General features: G+C 37.9%; 1 protein-coding gene across 1 annotated transcript in view; it reads right to left on the reverse strand.

Annotated features, from left to right (window-relative positions):
- AMMECR1 (AMMECR nuclear protein 1) overlaps positions 1 to 19,970 on the reverse strand; it is a 72,343-nt gene that overhangs the window by 36,549 nt on the left and 15,824 nt on the right. Inside the window, exon 2 of the mRNA XM_021547858.4 lies at positions 2,548 to 2,658. Coding sequence (XP_021403533.3) covers positions 2,548 to 2,658 — 111 coding nt within the window. The remainder of the gene's footprint in view (positions 1 to 2,547; positions 2,659 to 19,970) is intronic.

Here is a 19,970-nt window from a genome sequence, read left to right on the forward strand (position 1 = left end):
TGCTTCAAAGTAACTACACTACCATATGCAGATAGAGAGTTGTATCCTACACATATGGATATAATATATAGCCAGAGATCACTAGAAATAACAAGATTTATTTACTGTGATCCTATGGACTATTCAGCATATTTGCAATAAAATCATGTGTGAAGGGAATTGTGGATATTTTGATTTCTAAGCACCAAGGTATTTAAAAACAGCTGATCTTTTGTACCACTATACTGACTGGAAGCTGGGCCACAATTACACAGAAATTGCTGAACAGGAGCAAGAATGAATTAGACAAACAACCTGGTTCTGTTTATCCATGCTATATCTTCAAAATAACTGAAGGAATGTGCCTCCCAGTGTCAAAGGAAAATAAAGTCAGCAGTCATCTGACTGCATTGTCAACTGGAAGTTTTGGTCAAATTCCACTTCCTGCAGTAGAGCCCATTCTCATTCTACCTACCTTGTTGATAATTTCTGCCTTCCCTGAATAAGTTTTTTCCTTTCAGGAATTGTCATGCCTTCTGCAGCAGCCTATTGTCAACATACTGCTGGAGTAAGCTGTAATGTCCTAGTTTCTAATCCTTCCTAAGGAGACCTGTTGAGCTGCAAACTCTCAAAGCCCCTGGACATTTCAATAGTTGCCCTTTTATTCCTCAAATGCTCTCCTCTGGAAGCCCCACAGTTGAAAAGACTGATCACAGGAAGGAAACTAATCACAGGTAACCCTCTTTTTCATTTTTTATATAGTGACTGATAGAAGGGACCACCGTTTTTGTACATTTCAGTGATCATATTTGAAGTTTGGTTATTTAAAAAATATTAAGCAACCTAGGAACATTTTAGGTACCGTAAGCATAAAAAAAAAGATTTACCACAAAATGTAACACAATCCAATATGCACTAAATGTTATATTTAAAGCAACTTATGTGCTTCTGAAGATTTTTTTAAAAAAAATAGATTGGTATATAGTTCATTTTCCTCATCTTGAAAATTACTGATCTATCCTCTAAATAGCCTACTATAAACTTCCACAGCATGTGGCCATCCTGTAAATACTGCACTGAAATTATTTCAGTTCCTTTTAATTTTCATCACTTTTCATGTATTCAGCTTCCACAGTTAGAATGCAGTGACAGGAGTCATATAATCAGTTTTAAAGGTATTTAAGAACACAGTCCTGTCCAATTTGTGAGAATGGAAAAATCTACAAGGAACAAAAACTATTTTCTTGAGCTATTGCCTTGTTCCTAGCCTCAGGGGGAAATTTACTGTACAAGCTCATTGTTCTTGATCAGGCACTGTAAAGCATACACCTAAATGAAACACTTTCCAGTACAGAGGGGAAGTTATTTTTCATTCACTTTGGCTCATTAATGGTTAAGATTTTAAGCCTTTTAACTCTCAACAAAGAAATTGCTTTGAATTTTATTAAAAGGTTCTTCTCACTGACCATTCTGAATTGTTTTAAAGGACACAAGCAGAAACATTCCGGAGTGCATAATAAATAAATTGAACACAATAAAGGTAACTAGGTCTTTCAGAAGTTTGTAAGGGCTCCAGGAGATGAGCAGTTTTCTTCAAGCTCAGCAGAGAAGCATGAAATGAACTTCAGGTTGCAACTAAGTAAGAAAGAACACCTCCCATTCTAATATTATTTAATGCCAGGATGGACAAGGCATTTTAACAGCAAAGAGGAAGATCCTGTAATGGACAAAAGCCTCAAATCTGAAGTGATCTGGAAGCACTAATTATTTTAAGTAATGACAATTTTAGAGGTCTACACATGCCAGAATGCAGCTTCTATTTTAAAGCACAATAAATCTATTGTAACTGAAAGGAACAAAATTCCATTGATTCTTTAGAGAATAAACTTAGGAAAACTCTTAGAAAAACAAGTAGAAAGCTTGCTACTAGCTCTAGTGATAAACTTATTAGTTTTCACTCTATGCAAAGGAAATGGAACAATATTAAGGTGAATGAATTTAGGTGTAGATCAAAACATGAAGATTATGCTGCCAGGGAGTGAAGGATTATCATCACTTACCTCCCTCATCCAGAAGCTTCCCACTCAGGGGCTGGGATGAATCTGAAGAGTAACATGTAATGGAAATTTGTAGCATTAAATTAACTGCAGCTGATTGGAAGTACCTGATGGAGAAGAGGTGAAAATACCTGCTGTTTTAGAAGTGTGAATAGGATTATCCCTAAATCTGACTTTCTGGTCTTCTGGCCTGACATTAACTACTAAGTTTAAAATTTGTCTGAACACTGGAAAAATACTGTAATAATCAGTTACCATAAGCTACTGGAGAGTAGTTTACAGACCAATAAAATAAGAACAGGCTCAACTTATGGTTTTTAACTGCAAGCATGGCCTCATGACACCAGTAGTCAAATATCCAGACAATATTCTCAGCATCAAAAGGAGACACAGGTTTTCATTGACCCGTACAGTGACACAGCCAAAAAACCCAAAACAAACCAAAGCACACTTATCTCCTCAACAGACTAGTTAAATATGTAAGTCAAGGCTACAGAAAACAAATTCTTACCTAGTAAGTGTGTACTCCCTGAGTCCTGAATGCAGGTTCATGGCAGAAAAAGTACCTATGCATCCACGCAATCGCTTATCTCGACCGATCTTCCATGTTACAAACAGTGGGCTGTGGTAGGGAGGAAAAGAGAGACAGGGTCACAGGTGCAATTTTGACAGTTGGTGTGAAATTTCAGGAACAGTGCCCTTCCATTTCAGGCAACAGGGGGCAAATCTCTAAAATGACTGTATCTGAACAGGACATAGCAGTGAGAAATGTCCTTTGCAATTCTTTTGACTGTTCTACCATTGCTCATGTGATATAATAGAAAATAAGATTACTGGAATAGTTTAGGAACAGAATGAAACTGCGTGGCAACAGATCCAATTTGCTCAGTGTACCTTACTGTTACACATTAGCCTTCTCCTGTGAATGGGAAAAGCCTCACCTTAGAGATCTGTATATAAGGAACCCTTTATGGAAGAGAAAAATACCCCTGCCATGCTAGCCATTCATCCTCCTGAGTACAAATACTTCGGTCCTAATACTGCTGGCTAGAAACAGAAACCCTTAGACAACAAAATTTAGGAATACCCTCTAAACTTAAAAGAACTACCAGAGGAATGGGTATTTTCTCCATGAATCCCAAGTTAGCATTTAAAAATATCAAAACTGACCAGAAGTAGAGCAAAGTCTCTAAGTTAAGCACATGACCATGATAGTTACAAATAAATACTAATAACAAACCAATTCATAGACTAAATTAATCAGAAAGAGGAGAACCATACAGCTCTTGGGGACCAAACCTTTCCTTGCAGTTCTAGAGAATTGCATTAATCAATACACAACTAACTTGGATTTCTCAAGGGAGTGCACATGGCACCTGAATACCAATCCTAACAAAGATTTCTAATAGTGAGATGAACATGGATGTTTAGAGAAGAACAGCATTTGAAATTTACTCTTTTCCTAGAAAGGTGATAAATGAAAGTGCATTACACAGAGAAGAGTACATTTTATTCTATGAGATCAGTCACTGCACAGTGTGGCAGAGATGGGTGTAACTGTACTGAGGATCCATACATAGGGATGGGTGCACTTCGAGACTCTCAAGGAACAGCCCATATCCCTTTTCTCCTTCCACATCATTAGCTTTGTCTGGTGTGGCACAAGGTACTTGTCCTGTGATGGTAGAAAAGGATATGCCTCAATCTGCAGCACTAACACAGCAGCATCCAGTCCTCTCCTAACTTGCTAAAACCTGTTATCACCTGCTGGTACAGCAACTTCCTCCTTACATGATTCAGCTGGACAAGTTCCCCTCTTTCAATGACAATGAATAAAAGAGGAAGCTGAAGTCATAGTTTTCTTTTGGATTTCCTTTTCTTTTTTACTGACACCTCCCTCCCTTTTTAGTAAGTACTGAAAAGCATAAAGCCAGCAGGGCCCATAAAGCCAGCAGGGCCCAAACATTTAATAAAATGTGGGTTATTGCACTATCTTCCATTCAGATCAGCCACTAGCATTTTACTGGATTTTCAATTAAGGTATCCCAGTCACCCTTAATCATACCAACAAATTTATTAGATCATAATGGCATTGAAACCAGTCTCTCCCCTTGAACAGAAAAAAGCATGAGTAAGACTCAAAACGGACTTCAGGATTATTCTCTTGACCTTTATCTTTGGATTATGAGATTTATTAGCTGTAATACACTTAGTGGAGGGTTGTAATTCAGGGAAACATATACATATTTACCTTCCTGTCAAAACTGAATTCCTTCTAAGGTGTAACATTACTGCTACCTTAAAAGGACAAGGGAAGACCAGAGAGCTCTACTGAATGACAAACAGTACTAAAACATCTGCATACACTTTGAAGGTCCTTGTCAATGAGTACCAAGACAAAACGTAAAAGTTACACACATGTATTTTTGTACTACTGGTAGTAGGAGTATAAACAAACTGTTCCAGCTGAGTTGGGTAAATGAACCACTACTGGTAGCAATTATTACCATACAACACAAATCTGACTAAATATGTTTTTCCAACTTTTCAACTTCTGCATTGCTCCCCAGGAGCTACCAAAGGTACAAGGATGTCTACACAGGAAATCTAAGCCTACTGAACAGAATTATCCAATTACCATCACAGATGTCTTCAAAGTGCAATACAGACCACAGGTTCAGAACAGTCAGTGACCCAAGAAGATTCTAACTCTTAAAATCCATTAAATAAGGCTGAAAGAGACCTCTGGGCTCCTGCTATTGTAAGGAATAATTATATAATTCTGTTCATAAATGATCCAGCTTTTACTGTCAGAAGTAAAAATAATGGAGACAAAATCCTCAAAATGAAAAATCTGAAGCTTGCTTCAAAACCTTAAAGTTCAGGAGCTCTGGAAATATTCCAATTTCCTGCCAAAATGTTTTCCCAGCCAGCCTGTACCTATCTATTCTTGTGCCAACATTGTCCTTTAGTTTAAATAGTTCTTTCCCTTCCTGGTTATTATTCCCCAAAGTATTTATAGAAATAATTCACATGCCTCTCCAGACTTCACTTTGCTGAGCTGAGTGGGATATGCTCATTCAGTTTCCTCTCAAAGGGGACCTTTCCATTCTGACCATCACATCTCTTCTCTACACTTTTCCAGTTTAAATTTGCCTTCTTGAACATCCATGTTTGGAACCGCAGACAGAATTACAGAGAAAGAATTACTTGAATCAATGCTTCCACTTCTGAATTATGAACACTGACTGCTACTTTTTAGTACTAACTCTTAGAGCCTAACAAAATCTTGAGAGAGCATTTCTAGTCTTACACTAAACAAAGACCTGCTCACAGAAGCTAGACAAGCTATGGAAAGTATATTTTTCTTACTAGTGAGGTTATTTTGCTTTTTCTCAGCATCACTGGCTTCAGCTGCCAGCAGATCTTCCTAAAGCCTGCAATGCTTTCCTTGTGTTCTAAAGCCAATAATCCACAAATAAACTTGCTATCTGACATAACTGCAAATTCAAAGCTAAAGTGCCAAACTCCACAGATATTGATATCAAAAGCAGCTAAGTAAATTGGTTCATTTTTAACTTGAAAAAAAAAATATTTTTCAAGTGTTACCTGTTTTTCTTAAAATAAAAACAAGATTGTTTTGAGCAACACACTGTTAGATCTAAAAATCTTTAGTAAGAAGCAGGAAGGATGGCAGATGCTTGGATTCTTTGTTATCTAATGATGTATAGCTACAATATGCATGGCATCCTGGAGTTCAGTCTTCTTTTTGTCCAAGGAAGTTTGAAGCCACATATCCCACAAGAATCAAAGAGCATACTGGCTGGAGTAATCTCACCTTTCTATCTGGCTCCCTCTTGATGTAGTCAGAAAGCTGCAGATGCTGTTGTTTGTTAGTTTGAAAAAAAAAAAAAACATTCACAAAACCAGACTTTGCACTTCCATGGGAAGTGCTCTAATAATCAGCCTTAAGCAGTTCCCTTACTCAGTTAAGGATTAAGCATAAAAGCAAAAGAGCTCCAAGCTTGTGAGTAAGCTATCTTGAACCACCAGACTCGGAAATTTATTTGTTCAGCTTCTCGTTGTGGTGCCAGGAACCTCTAACATGCTGCTGACAGTGTTAACAGGAGTTTTGCAGAGCACCACCAAGTATCAGCAGCTGAAAGATGGTGGAAGATGTTTCAAACCATGAAGGAACAGAAGAAAAGACCACATCTGGATCCTCTGAAGCCCCTGTAAACATGACAATCAATCTTCTTTCATAAGGGTCTATGTTTTGATTTTTTTGTTTGTTTGAGAGCCAGACACTGAGAAAGTATTTCTATCCAAAACTATTTACAGGTGCCACAGCAAATTCACAAGCAACCTGAAGACTATAAACTCACCACCCAGACATTGCATAAATTACTATTTATCAGAAAGTCTTGCCCAGCTCTAATCTAAACAGCAGGAACTGTTTCAGATATTTGCTATAGAGGTTGTCAGTCACTACCCCATGAAAACCAGCTGATCATGTATATTGTTTTTTCCTTTCAGTTGCAAAACTGAATTAAAGAGACTGCTGCAAAACAATGAGTTTGACCTGATATTACTTCCTTATATACAACTGTAGTCATCAAAAGGGGCATACATGCACAGTCTGTCTCCTTGTCAGATTCTGAAACACATCCAACACCCTGAACACTGACCTTAAAGACAAGCCAGAAAATGCGTGGCTGAAGCCCAGGTGCTTGGGTCACCCAATCAGTGGTGTCCATGCCTACTATACCCTTCTCATTAATGAAAAAACTAGGACAGCTCTACACTTTACCTGAGTATTAATCTGTTACAACTCCTGGAGAACTGGAACAATCCTCATGGAGCACTGAAAGCAAGTATCAGAATATTCTCTTTAAAAATGCTTAAAAAGTGTGCTTAGGGCACTGGTAATGCTTCACAGCCAAAATCGCATAAACCATTTACTCACCTGTTGCTATATGTTACTGAAAATATTTAGACTGAAAGCAGAAGTCTGCAAGCTATTTTAGCAATCAGCCAGCTACCACAGTTAAGAGTCATCATACCAACAACTTGCACTGACATCATGCAGAATGCACTGTTAAAAATATCTTCTTTCAATATAAAGCAGCACTAGATACAAGCTGCCTCTTATTTACCAAAAAAGTGAAGGGCTTCTTCAAGTTCGGGTGTGGGAGAGAAAGCAAGAACCATTAATAAATTGGTCTTGTACTGGTACCACCAATATAAAAAGTTTCTCTTCCTTGTTGTGGATAGGGAGAAAAAGAAAGGAGGTGAAGGTGAGAACAGGGGAAAGAAAGAGTAACAGTAAAGAATATTTCTTTACTTTTATAAAAGATGAGTGAGAAATGTCTGTTTCATTTGAAGACTTCCAAGTAATAAAAAACTTGGAGGACTTTGAAGTGAAAAGGATTAAACTTGATGAATTGGGAGGTAAAATGATATTTAGATGGATATTTTAATTACAGTTATTTAACCACTACCTTTTATAACCACAGAAGGTAAGAAAGCCTCTTCAGCCCTCATGTCACTTGACACTCAGAGCTGCAGGATCTGACACTTTGAAAAGCTGCACACTCATCCCTTTGTAAGAGTAGAGTGCTTCCACTTCAGCTCTGAGCATCTCCAAGCTCTCACACTCACAGGAAACACTTGGAACAAGCAAAGTGGTGCTGCCAGCATTTTCCTTTTTGTTTCACACAAGTGAATGAGCTATTGCTCCTCAGTTCCAGAAATGTTAGGATTTATATTTTTTCACATTCACATTCTTTCTTTCAAGCTTACTGTCTTATTTGTGATCATGTTACCCTTTCTAATAATACTAAACCTTCTCATAGTACTGTTTCCAACTAGAAGCATCTGGAGGAAAAGGCATTTGAGCCTGTCACTGGAACAGTCTGCTGTGACCCCTCCTGCACAGGTGCAGAGGCAGGCCTGCCTGGAAGCACAGAGAGCAGCCTTCCTCCTGTAACTGATGCACTCAACTCCAGCACTGTCCAGGCTGGGGCATTTCCAGCTGTCACAATTCCATGAGCTAACTCTCATTACTCAGTATCAAGAGAATACAGCTCAGGAGTGAAGGAGACAGCACAGCTCCCCCAATACCCTCATCAAGGGCACCTGCACAGACCTGCTGGAAGTACCTGGTTTGTGATGAAAGGGGAAAGTTGGTGGATAAAACTACAGAGCTGGTCAAGAACCACAAAAAATCTGCTGTCCTTCTCAAACAGTCATCATCATACAAGCACACAATGTAGGGCAAGGACATTTTAGCTCACCAGATATATTCCAGAAAAAGCCTGATAAGACACAAGAAAGTCAAGACAGGAGTTTATGAATCTCACAGGAGACTAAGAGAACGGCAACAGCCTTCCATCCACATTTATAAAAACATATTTTGGTAAATGTAGACAATTAAAACAAAGTTTCCAGAAGCCAAAAGAAGCAACAAAAGGAAGAAGTCAGTAGCTTCTCACAGGAGCCCAAAGCTCCTTCCTCAAAGGAAAAAGGCTCAAGTGCATAAAGACTAACAATCGCAGCAATAAATCCACTACAAAAAATTGGAACAGACAGAAAAACAGCAAAGCACAAGAAAAGGCACAACTAAGACAATCAATTTGCAACTTATGAATATAAATGAGTATAAAGGGAACCCTTACTATCCTCATAAAATCATTTCTGAGAAGGAAGAGAAAGACAAGGAAATTGTTTGCCAGCTACTTAACTCAGAGACTATGGGGAACACCTGACAACAGAAGATGCTAAGAAACCTTCACTGTAAGATATTCAATTAAATAAAGTCCTAATAGTAAGAAACATCAATGTTAGTATTGACTGCCTTGGAGGATGTATGCCTGCCATCACAAGTGTATCTTCAAAGGCCTTCAAAAACTGGCCACTGTCAGGAATGCTGGAAATATATTTGATTCCATCCTTTAACAAGAGAAAAGATCAAATGGACTCCTGATGTTCACTGCAGACTCCTTTTCTGATTTTGTATGATGCAAGGTAAGAGAACAAAGGGATAATTCACACATGAAACTTGTGTAAAACTGTGTGAGAGAACTGCCATTACAAATCCCATTGTCAAAAAAAAAATCTAAAAACCCAACGTTCATATTATACTTCTGTATGTTTCCTTCTATGTAGCACTACTGCAGAATTGAGCAGAGAAAAAGAGATACGCAATATTAACCATATTTTAAGGATCAGAAAGCATAATTTATTGCTTCAAGGAACAGATGATTGAGTAGCTTTCTTGAGGTTCAAGGTGCTCTTCAACTTCTTCTGAATACAGAATAGACACCAGTTTCTTCATCTCAAGTCCAAAAAACATTCTAAAGTGAAAATTTAGAGAAGCCCACATATTATGTTTTTCCCGTTCTGGAAGTCAATACAAAGAGCCTTTTGGGCTAGCTGCAAACCAAAAGTTGGGTTTTTTTTTACTACAGTGCCACTTAACAGCTAGTGTCAAAATATGTGTTAACAGCACAATTTGCTTGACTAGTTTTACACAATCAAAAAGAGAACTACTGAGTAAAGTCTCAAACCCATTCCCCTGCCTGTGTCAAAACACATATACACAAGAAACCTCAACTTTCTAGGACAGTGACACCATCCAGGAAAATCTACAAAGACTGGAGTACATAAAACATGGATTTTCCCAAACAAGGAAACTGATTCCATGATAACGTTTTTCTTCCATGTGGGAAACATGCTGAGCTTCTTAAAAACAGTCTGCATTGCACTACTCCAACACATTTAGCCAATGAAGAAGGTTTATTACTGCCAATGCATGGTGATCCAAAGACAATCACAACCTAGTGGCTTCAGAAGTCACAAGAAAGAACTGCAATTTTTGAATTTAAAATACTATACAATTACTGAAAAATTTATTAATTACTTCTGAGAACACAGCATATTCTTTCACTCATTCTCAGGACTAAATGAGCAACTCTTCCAACTACTGTATTTCAGAAATCAACATTTAGAGATTGATTTCTTTAGGCATATAAACCATTTAGTGTATTTCGTGATTTCCCTGAAATGACTGCGTGCCCTAGACAGATCAACCTCAAACCGGAGCTGCTAGGTGTGAATTTGTTAGCGAGTTCTGCTTATCTAAGCAGCTAATCTTAAGGAAGGTCAGAAAGCAGCTACTATTTTAAGAAAATCTAGTTTAAACAAGCGTATAATCAGGGTTAAAAATAAAAGGACTGCTGCCTGGTCATTTTCTAAAGTGAACCTACAATACCTTAATTAAGGTCACATTAAAAACCGACAAAAAAGGACAAAAATTCACAAATACAGCCAGACTATGTGTCTGCTCCTTCAGCTGCAGCATCAGAGCCGCTATTCTTGTACACTCTATTACATGAGCTCAGGCAACATGGGCATCATTCCAGGTAACAGAGGGTACAAGCAACAGTTTATAAGGGTATGACAAGAAAATTTAGCTATGCTCAGACTGAATGCTCAGTCAGACATGACCAACGAAACAACAAAACAAATGAAAAAGTCATTCTTTTGCACCTTCTCCCTGTAACTCTCAGAAGACAACCCCTCAAGTTCAAGAAACAAATTGAGTTTCTATGACGTATGTTCCTAAGTTTACTGTTCACTTCGCTAAAATACATATTTATATGTAACAAAACCCAGAGTGCCTCAGAAATCACACAAGATGGTTATGCATAGCTTATTAAGCATTGCTAAAAAAAGTTTGAGTATCTGCAGTTCCTTAGACTGTACTTTCAAGAAACAACCTTCAAAATCATGATGTTCTCCACAGTAATATTTGTCAGGGCAGTGGTCACTTAAGTTAGAGCACTTAACTCTGCAGTCCTACAGCTCACAGCACACCTGGCAATTCCTCAGGATGGCATCTTCCTTACAGGTGAATTAATTACTCACTTCATTGCTCAGTTACTGATGAATCTTTAGGCCTATATAACTTTTTTAATGTGAGACACTTGAATTGTCCTCTGAAATAGAATGTTTATCTTCCTTGAATTGCCAACACTATAACTTCAACTGGGTATGAATTGTGTTTGTACAAGGGACTGACGTGTCACACAGTTGAGTATGCACACACAAACCAAGAAGACACACCACTTCATCAGCTCAGACTGCTTCAAATTACAACACTTCAACAATGTTCCAACCACAGCTCTCATCTACCACAAACTCCAAGATCATCAAGCTGTTTTATACCTCAATCAGCAGGTATCAGGTTTATACATCTGGACAGATGCTAAACCATTAACTGAAGTAATTTAGAATTGCGTATCTTTAGAGCATCAAAGCTTAGGGCTGTGTTTTAGTCACTAAAGCCATTTGTATCTCCAAGAAATTAAGATCAAGTTAAAATAAGTATCCAGCAGAGATCTTATGCAGTTAGGCCAGAAGGGATTCACAGAGATATGGCTATGTTATTTCAGAGGGTTTTTTTTTTTATTTAAAAAATAATAAATCAAGCCTTAAATATGTTTCTAACCCATACAGCTCTGAAGAAAGTGTTCCAAGTATGACCCAAGTATTAGCCAATTCAGTATCACAAGGTTATTCCAGCTCCCTGGCTGCAGATCTTAGCAACATTAATGTTAGCACAGTTTTTATGTTTACTATTTCTTGTCAGAATCACACATCCAACAGGGAAACCATTAGTCATTTCAAATTGAAAATACTCTTTGCAATGATAAAGAACAGTGGCATGAAGTCGGGACTCAAAACAGGGAGGGGAGGACATGATTAGAGAGTAGATAGGAGGAATCAAAAAGCAAGGAAGAACAAAATGGAAAATTCAATTCTCCTCAAAAGACTACAGAAGTGAAGGAGCTGTGGGGGAAGAGAAGAGTTTTCCACCTTCCTCTGAATGCTGAGCAGAATCTATCTTAGTTTTAAATAATAGAAGCTAACAATGTAGACTAGAACTACCAGAATGGGACAAAGGGTCACAGCACTTGTGATGCCAAGGTTCCTCACCAGGGTGTTTTCACGGTATTTTCTGTGATTATGTACACCATGATCCCCTGCTCTTCCATATTTACCTCTGACTAGCCAGGTTTCGCCTTCGAACTTCTGCTAATCCTATGCAGGTCCTGACCCGCAGGATAAACACACAGAAACCTGCTCCTCAAAACCAACCAACCATCTCTATGTCAACACCAAAAAATTAAATGACAGTAATTCATCAGCTTTGCTTTTTAAAAAGGCTTATTGTTCCATAAATATTGTTTTCATTAAAGGTGCCTACAAGTATCTCAGTACAGGTCTGGAGCAATGCAGCTTGAAGACAGACATCCCTTGACTATTTCCAGGGGATTGTGTTTATCTGAGGAACACAGTGGCATATGTGGGAGAGCAGATAGGTTGGCTCTGCACTTGGCCTAGATGATTCTGGCTCTTATTAAGCACTAGATCAGGAATTGCAGAACTGTCCACTGTTTTGTAACAAAGCCATTAACATGTAACACTCCTCTGATGAACATTATCACCCTCACACAATTTGACAAGGTATTACAGAATAAATGTGTATTCCTGCCTCCATCATGCTCTGAACTCATTACATTTCAAAACTCATTCTTCTGCTCATTGTGCCCATTTCTGTATTCCATGTGTTTTTAGGCTTTCTTTCCCTTCCCCCACACCTTTAATTTTCTCTTCCATTTCTGTTCCCCCACACCTTTAATTTTCTCTTCCATTTCTATTCTCCCTCCATCTTTTTCATACTTAAATCTCCCTTTGCAACCAGTTTTTAAAAAGGGAGAGAAGAAATAATGAAATACTCAAGTTATTGCATTCCACATGCCCATTACAAGTCAGGGAGAAAGTCCTCGACCCTCACTAAATAAGTCTCTATTTGTTTCACAAATTCTGGAATCTTCACTTTGATTAAAACTCCTGGAGCATTTGGCATGTTCCCCCAAAAAAAATCAGCAAAAAATTATGAGAAAGTGGGGTTTGAATTTTGAAAAGAAGACTTAAAGGTTCTTTGGAACGTCTCTTACCAAAGTAATGCTTAATCTTTCAAGACAGTACACATGCTTATTAAACACATCCAGGGTAAGGCCTGTAACTCCAGACAAAATTCTGCTTGAATGTCAAAAGCACCCAAGAACAAGTGTCACCACATTCCAGGTTATTAAAGCACCATAATTTGCAATATTTAATAAAATTATGTAACAATATATATACACGTTATAGAACTCTTCACATTTATGCTCTGACCTACTTAAGCAATTCTTTTTCCTCAATTGCACAATTATGAACCAGAGCAGAAAAATCAGACTTTATGAAGTTAATGAATCAATTCAGTGTCATTACAAATCATAAAAAGTATTACTTCAGAATCTGCAGTCACCTAATTATGAGTTTCTGTGGGACATTTTTAAATATTCTGAAGAAATATACTTTTGTTTCCTTGATACCTTTATTAGTAGTCATCCATTACACTTCTTTTAATCAAATCAAACTTCAGATTATACATTGAAACTAATGGTTTGTTTAAGAAAAACTATTCACAAAGCAAAGCCGGTATTTCCACCTCTCTCATTCCTCAGACAACATTACATTATTTTATGTTCCCGTAGGTAGCTCTTAATAGAAACATCAGGAAAACACTTAGCAAGAAACTCTGGCTACATTTGAATTTTTCAAGGTAGATAGGTTCCAGCCAAAGTCTCCTTCCCACCCAAGTTTCAAAGAAAGTGGGTAACTTCAAAACACAAGCAGCTGTCATATCTAAAAATGAGCTCAAACACATGTACCCATTAACAAACTAACAAGTCTTCAGCTTATCGAGGACTGGCACTACTTACCCAAAGCAACACTACAGATACACTCCTCTCCAGAAGGACCAAACAGTCCTGAATTAAAGATACTCACGTCAAAGGAAAGCATTTTAAAGGGGGCAAAATAGTTACCCTAATAACATAATTGGATGCTTTGCAAATCAAAGTTAAAGCAATTTCAGGACCAAAGATCTCAGGTATAGTTTGTGATCTCTAAGTACAGACTGGAATTGAGACAAAGTATTTCCACTGAAAGTATTTTCAACAGTAACTTTTTCACAATTAATGCTTTGAAAGGATTCAGCAGAAAACTTTCCTAAAATTCTATTAATGTATCCAAAACCACATGGTTTAAGAACACCATGTGCAACATGTTTTAGAAATGTGTAAGATCCCCAGAACTTCTACCCCATAGAAGACCAGAAGACAGTCCTAAAGAAATCTGGCAAGAATAGCTCTGGCTCCTATATTTTTATTTTCTTAGAAGTCACTAGCAAGAATACAGCAAACATTAGTTTTGAGGCACTGGTATAATGTTTCCCCTTCTATCACTAGCAGAATGACGCAGGCATAAAATTAGTTTTTAAATTTGATAGAGAAAAAGCATTTTCCAAGCACTAAAAGTCTGGAAGCTTTGCGCCACAACATTATTTCCCTTCTTTTAAGAGGGAAAACAATTCCATGTTCACAAGTAGTTGCTGCATATTTACTACAAATCAGGAGCCAGGAAACATTGTTTTGCATAGAGTTCAGACCGTACCTTAACAAATTACTCCTACCTTCAGAGTCTACACAGATTACCTCAAATGAGAGTCCATTCTCAATTGTCAGTGAAGATAATGAATTCTTCACTCTGATTAGACTTGTCAGTTTTACTCAAATTGCCAGTGACCACTGGATTTTCATAAACTGCTTTTTTTTTGTTCTGCTGAAATATTACTTGAAGCAGTTACTCAAGCCATCAATGGAAAATCAGGAGTTACAGTTAATAAAAGTTCACACAAAATTTTATTAGAGGTATATCTGGGATTCTACAGATATTTGCTACAGATTAATCATAATTTACGTTTTAATGAATTTCAGCTAACTGTGAGACACAGTGTTCATTTAAAATATTATATCAGTGAGTAGAAGCAGGCAATGCAACATATGAAATTTGTTCTGGAAAATAACTTTCTTAATTAAGTTCAGACACTTTATACAAACAAGACACTAGGTATAGCCATAAAGGCATCCATTTGGCCTTTAAAATGCTTTCTGTTAGTTGCCAAATGCATGATGCACGCTGAGACAGAAGCACCTAAGGGCATAACATAAACAGATGAACAAACAATTTATGCCAATAACTTAGAGTTTGCCAAGCCTGTGAGAAATTAACACACAGGAGTTTTCTGCTTAAGTGGAACTTGGTTCAAAGGAAGGACTGAGAAATATTTAAAGAAACCTAAGGAAAAAATTGAAACTACACAGGATTTTTTTTATAGCAATAATATATTACAAAACTTATATGCCAAGGCATCAACTGACAGGAGAGACTGCAGTTCAGCCAAACATTCAAAATTATTCCTTTAAAAATCATTGCTCCTTCTCATTTTAAATTACATATTTTAAAGGTCGACTGCATAACAGTAGCTTGCAAAAGACTTGAAACATGAGAAAGCACACAAGAAGAAGATACATTAGCATTTACTTTCAAGTTTTTAGAATGTATTTTTAAAACATGTAGCTTTGAAAATTTAGTAAGCATTCAATAATTTTGGAAGTGGTTTCAAGAAACTCACAATAATGCAAGAAGAGCAAAAAAGCAAGGCTCAGAAGAATCTGAATTTGCCCTCTAATTCAGACTTCACTAACTCAACAGCTGGAATAAATTAATTACTATTAATTACTATTCAATCATTCTAGATTGCACTGTTTGTATAGAACTTCACCATTTAATTTAAGCAATGAGATTACACTTTTTAAGATACTCTAAATACCAGGATGGAATTAGAGCCAAATGGAATTTATATTTTTGATAAAGATGTAACAGAAGACAGTACTTTTAAGACTGATAAAGATGATTCAAAATCAGAGTTCTCCCTGGTTTGAAAGTCTATGGAAACTGGATGCTTTTAAAAAAGACAGACATCTCTCAGTCAGCATAAGTATAGAACACAGGGTATCATGCTTTCAGATGCACTGGATGATCTCTCATTGTCTTCCCACCCCTTAAATCACTAATGACTGTATCAAGGGTTGAGTAACAGTGAAGTCCAGACCTGCTGCTTAAATAAATACAGACTTGCTCTAACCTCAGGTCAAAAAGAGGAGAGGCAAAAGAGGCAGTAAAGAAGAGCAATGAGATGACTGCTTACATTTGCATCTCACAAGAAGAAACACATGCAGTACAGCTTAAACAACAGGAAACAGCAGTAAGATTATTAAAGAGAGGTAATTACTTTCATGAGGACAGACTACTGCTGAAAAAAGCAGAGGAGCTTTCAGACACATTGCTTTAGCAGATTATGCAACACGCAAGAGAGAACAAAACTGGTCATGAGGTAAACAACCATGCTAACCTTGAAAAAGAACACACTTAGCACTCAGGCAACACAGAGGTGTGTAGCAATAAGCCAGGTGACTGGTCACTGATCCCTTTGGAAGAGAACACACTGCAGTTAGTGACACAAAGATGCAGTAACACACAGACCCAATACTGGGACTACAATTTTAAGCAGGCAACAGATATGACAGCTACTTTCAGACATCCAAGATAACAGAGCATCATTTTCTGAGCAAGTATACTGGTTTACTACATGCCATCACCAGCCATACAATTGGACAACCCATAAACACAAAGACACCAGCTCTAGTATAGGAAATTACTGGAGGTACAGAAGCATCTTTACAGGCTTTCCCTGCTGTTACATTCTTCCAGCAGAATCTTCCACTGGCCATCCCTGGGACACTAATAAAGCAGATCCTCACTAGGAACATCAATTCTTTCACAGTCTTTTACTAAACACAAGTTCACAAAAGCACAGAAATGCTGTCTGCAATTCTGCTTCCCAAAAATGGATTTTTTTTTCCTCTTTGAAGACTGACAATTGTAGGGATATGCCTTCATTATGAGGGAACAAATCTAAAAAGTTTTTTAAAATCCCACTACTTCATATGGACATCACTGCAGTTTTATAACAGATAAACAATACCATTGAAAAAGGCTCTTGTGTTGCCTACTTGTTTACTCTTCCATGCTTCATCATGCCTTTTGCCATCTCTAGCATTCAAGTGGACCTAGAATGGATCAGAGTTAATCTCTGGAACAATCCACCCTCTGCTTCCTGTTGACATAGGAATCCGTGGAGTAGACAGAATTAGGACTGGGAAGAAGCAGGTGTGGTTATCAGATGACTTTACTCGAGACACAGCTTGTTGTATTTGTGACATCTGACAACCAGCTGGCACAGCAGCCAACAGATGGAAAGGCAGCAACCTCGACTACCTGGTGATTCAACAAAAAAGAAATCAACAAAACAAAAAAACAAAACAGAAAACCACAAACCACAAAAAAACCAAACACCCAACCAAACAACCCAGTGCACTGAATACACACTAGTAACAGCAGTGAGCAGTGTGTAGAATCACAGGATGGATTCTCTGGGAAGTAAACTTAGCTTGATGGACAGAAGCATTGCACTCAGGATTTCCATGGTTTTGCTTTCTTAAGTGCTGCCAGATTCACATGTGAGGCTGAGAAAGGAAGTCAGTGATACAGACAGCAAGGATTCAGGCATGATGGGAACAGGAAGAACTTGTTAAGCACACACATTAGTCATGCCAGAGTCAGCCAGACTGGCATGCTAATAAGAGTTTTAGAACTTACAAACACTGCCACACTAGGGCTAGGAATTTCATAAGTAACACATGGGAAGCCCAAATACTTGGCCTCACCTGACACCCTCAAAGTAACAAGCATCTCCAAGATCTGGTGGAAAGAGGACAAACCAAAACAGGATAATGCTGAGAGCCTGCCAGCTTACTCAGCAATTCCAACAGGAGCAACAAACAACAGGCCGGTGGGGAACGACACTGTCTGTGAAGGTTATATAAACATTTAATGGCATAAAGTGCTACAGGTGAGGAGAAGTCCAATTAACTTCTTATGCTAGAAGTCACACAATCAAGTAATAAAGATGCACGACCAGTTCAAGAAGGTTACAGACTTTCAACTTTAAGAAAGGTAATAGCAATGGGCAACAGAAATCTCCTGATGTATAGTGAAGGCTGTGACTCATTAGAATGGCATGCAGATTTTTTTTCCCCAAATAATGATTTCTACCTTGAGAATTAGTGCTAGGATCTACATGAAAAGAGTCAATTTTTGGCTTTGTTTTTAATGGTACATAAGATATAGTTAAAGGATAAGAATGCTGCTATGTAACTGTGCCTGCAATGCAATTATATTTCAAGATCACAGCTGAATACAGTGAGACAAAAAACTATTGGCACATGGATAATTAATGTTAGGGGAACAGTGTTAAAAAAAAAAGTAATTAGCAATTCTTTCAAACCTGTTTCCCCTCAAAAACAACCCAAACAAACAAACAAACAACCCAAAACCACACAACCCTGAAGGGAGGGGGAAAAAAATACAAAAAAAAAGCAGACAAAATTCTGCATTAGGAGATCAAGTAAAAACTCCTCTCAGTTGGAAGCAAAACAAAAGCAGTCAAAAGAATACATCAGCCCCTGCAGTAAGAGCCTATATACTGCATGATTAAATGGGGAAGTTAGGAAGCAAATCTGAGAAGTCAGCTTTTAAAATCAGAAAGCTTGCTTAATGAGAACAGAAGAGTTTAGAATATACATGGTAGGTCAAAAGTAAACAGGAAATAGAACTTAACATATCTGGGTAGCACCTTGCAAAGTTACTTAACTACATTGAAAGCTGGAAACCAACTAGAAAAACCAGTAGGGTCTCTTGCAGACCAAAATGAAAAAAGGATGGAGGATTGACAACACCAGTGTAGAGAAGCTCAGTGGAACACTATTCCCAGTATTTACAAATGAAGCTACTGGGGAGACATTCACACCTATCTTCACAGTATATAAGTCAGAGGGATGAGGTCAATTTGAATTCAGTACAGGGGAAGCATTTGGCTGAACAGACAAGTCAGACATAGTTCCTGTGCTGGGGCCAGCACAGGACAGTTCCAAACCCGACACTGAGGAACTGCTGGGCAACAGGTTGCCAATGTAATTCCAGAGCACACGAAAGACTCTAAAGGGACTGACACTACAGAAAAGCAAACACAATTTCCATCCCTGCAAGGTAGCAGCAGATCAGATCACTGAGCACAGACAACCAGTCTCTTGGAAAAAGTACACTCAGCTCCTCTGAGTACTTCTCCTACCAAGGCCACAATACTCCCCCACTCTGGTGCCAACTTACATATCCCCCAACTGTTGGATCCCTTAAGTTACTGGGCTAAACACCAGATAGCCTTGTGGAAGCAATCCACAAAGCTAGGAGTATTTTAGGACTATCAGGACTATTTTGGATAAAAAAACTACTTGTAAATGTAATTCTCAGCCACCCAAAATGGGATCAAGACTTTCTGTGACAGCCTGCACATAGTTTTGCTACATACTGCAGGTTCCTTTGCTGTCTTAAAATTATGATCCAAAGGTTTGCAGTACATTGCAATGTTTGCAACTATGTATATAAAAGCACTATGATATACCCAGATGAACTCAACAAGGAAAAAAAAGTCCCAGTTTAAGTCTTATATTCTAGCCTGTAAGCTTTGTTCTGATGACTGGGGAATAAGATGTAGGGCAAACAACTGGCAATGCTGTTAACAGCAGAATCACAAAAGGAAATATGTTGTATGATTGTTTTTTCTTCCACAGTTTCTGAATGTACTTGCAGGCTCCAACCTACCTGCTCGATGTGCCAAAAGCTAGAAAAATTTATTGAAATGAGTCCACCAAAAAAAAATAATTCCCTTTGCTGCTGGGTACAGCAACGGGCTTACAGTCTCAACCAGCAGAGCATTTACATTCTCAGAGCAGAAAACAAATCCAGGTTAAAACAACTTGAGCTACAGTTCTTGTCAGACTAAAATTAATACTGGCTGGT

The sequence above is a fragment of the Lonchura striata genome, chromosome 4A (genome assembly GCF_050655825.1).
Source record: "Lonchura striata isolate lonStrDom1 chromosome 4A, ASM5065582v1, whole genome shotgun sequence".
Classification (NCBI taxonomy): domain Eukaryota; kingdom Metazoa; phylum Chordata; class Aves; order Passeriformes; family Estrildidae; genus Lonchura; species Lonchura striata.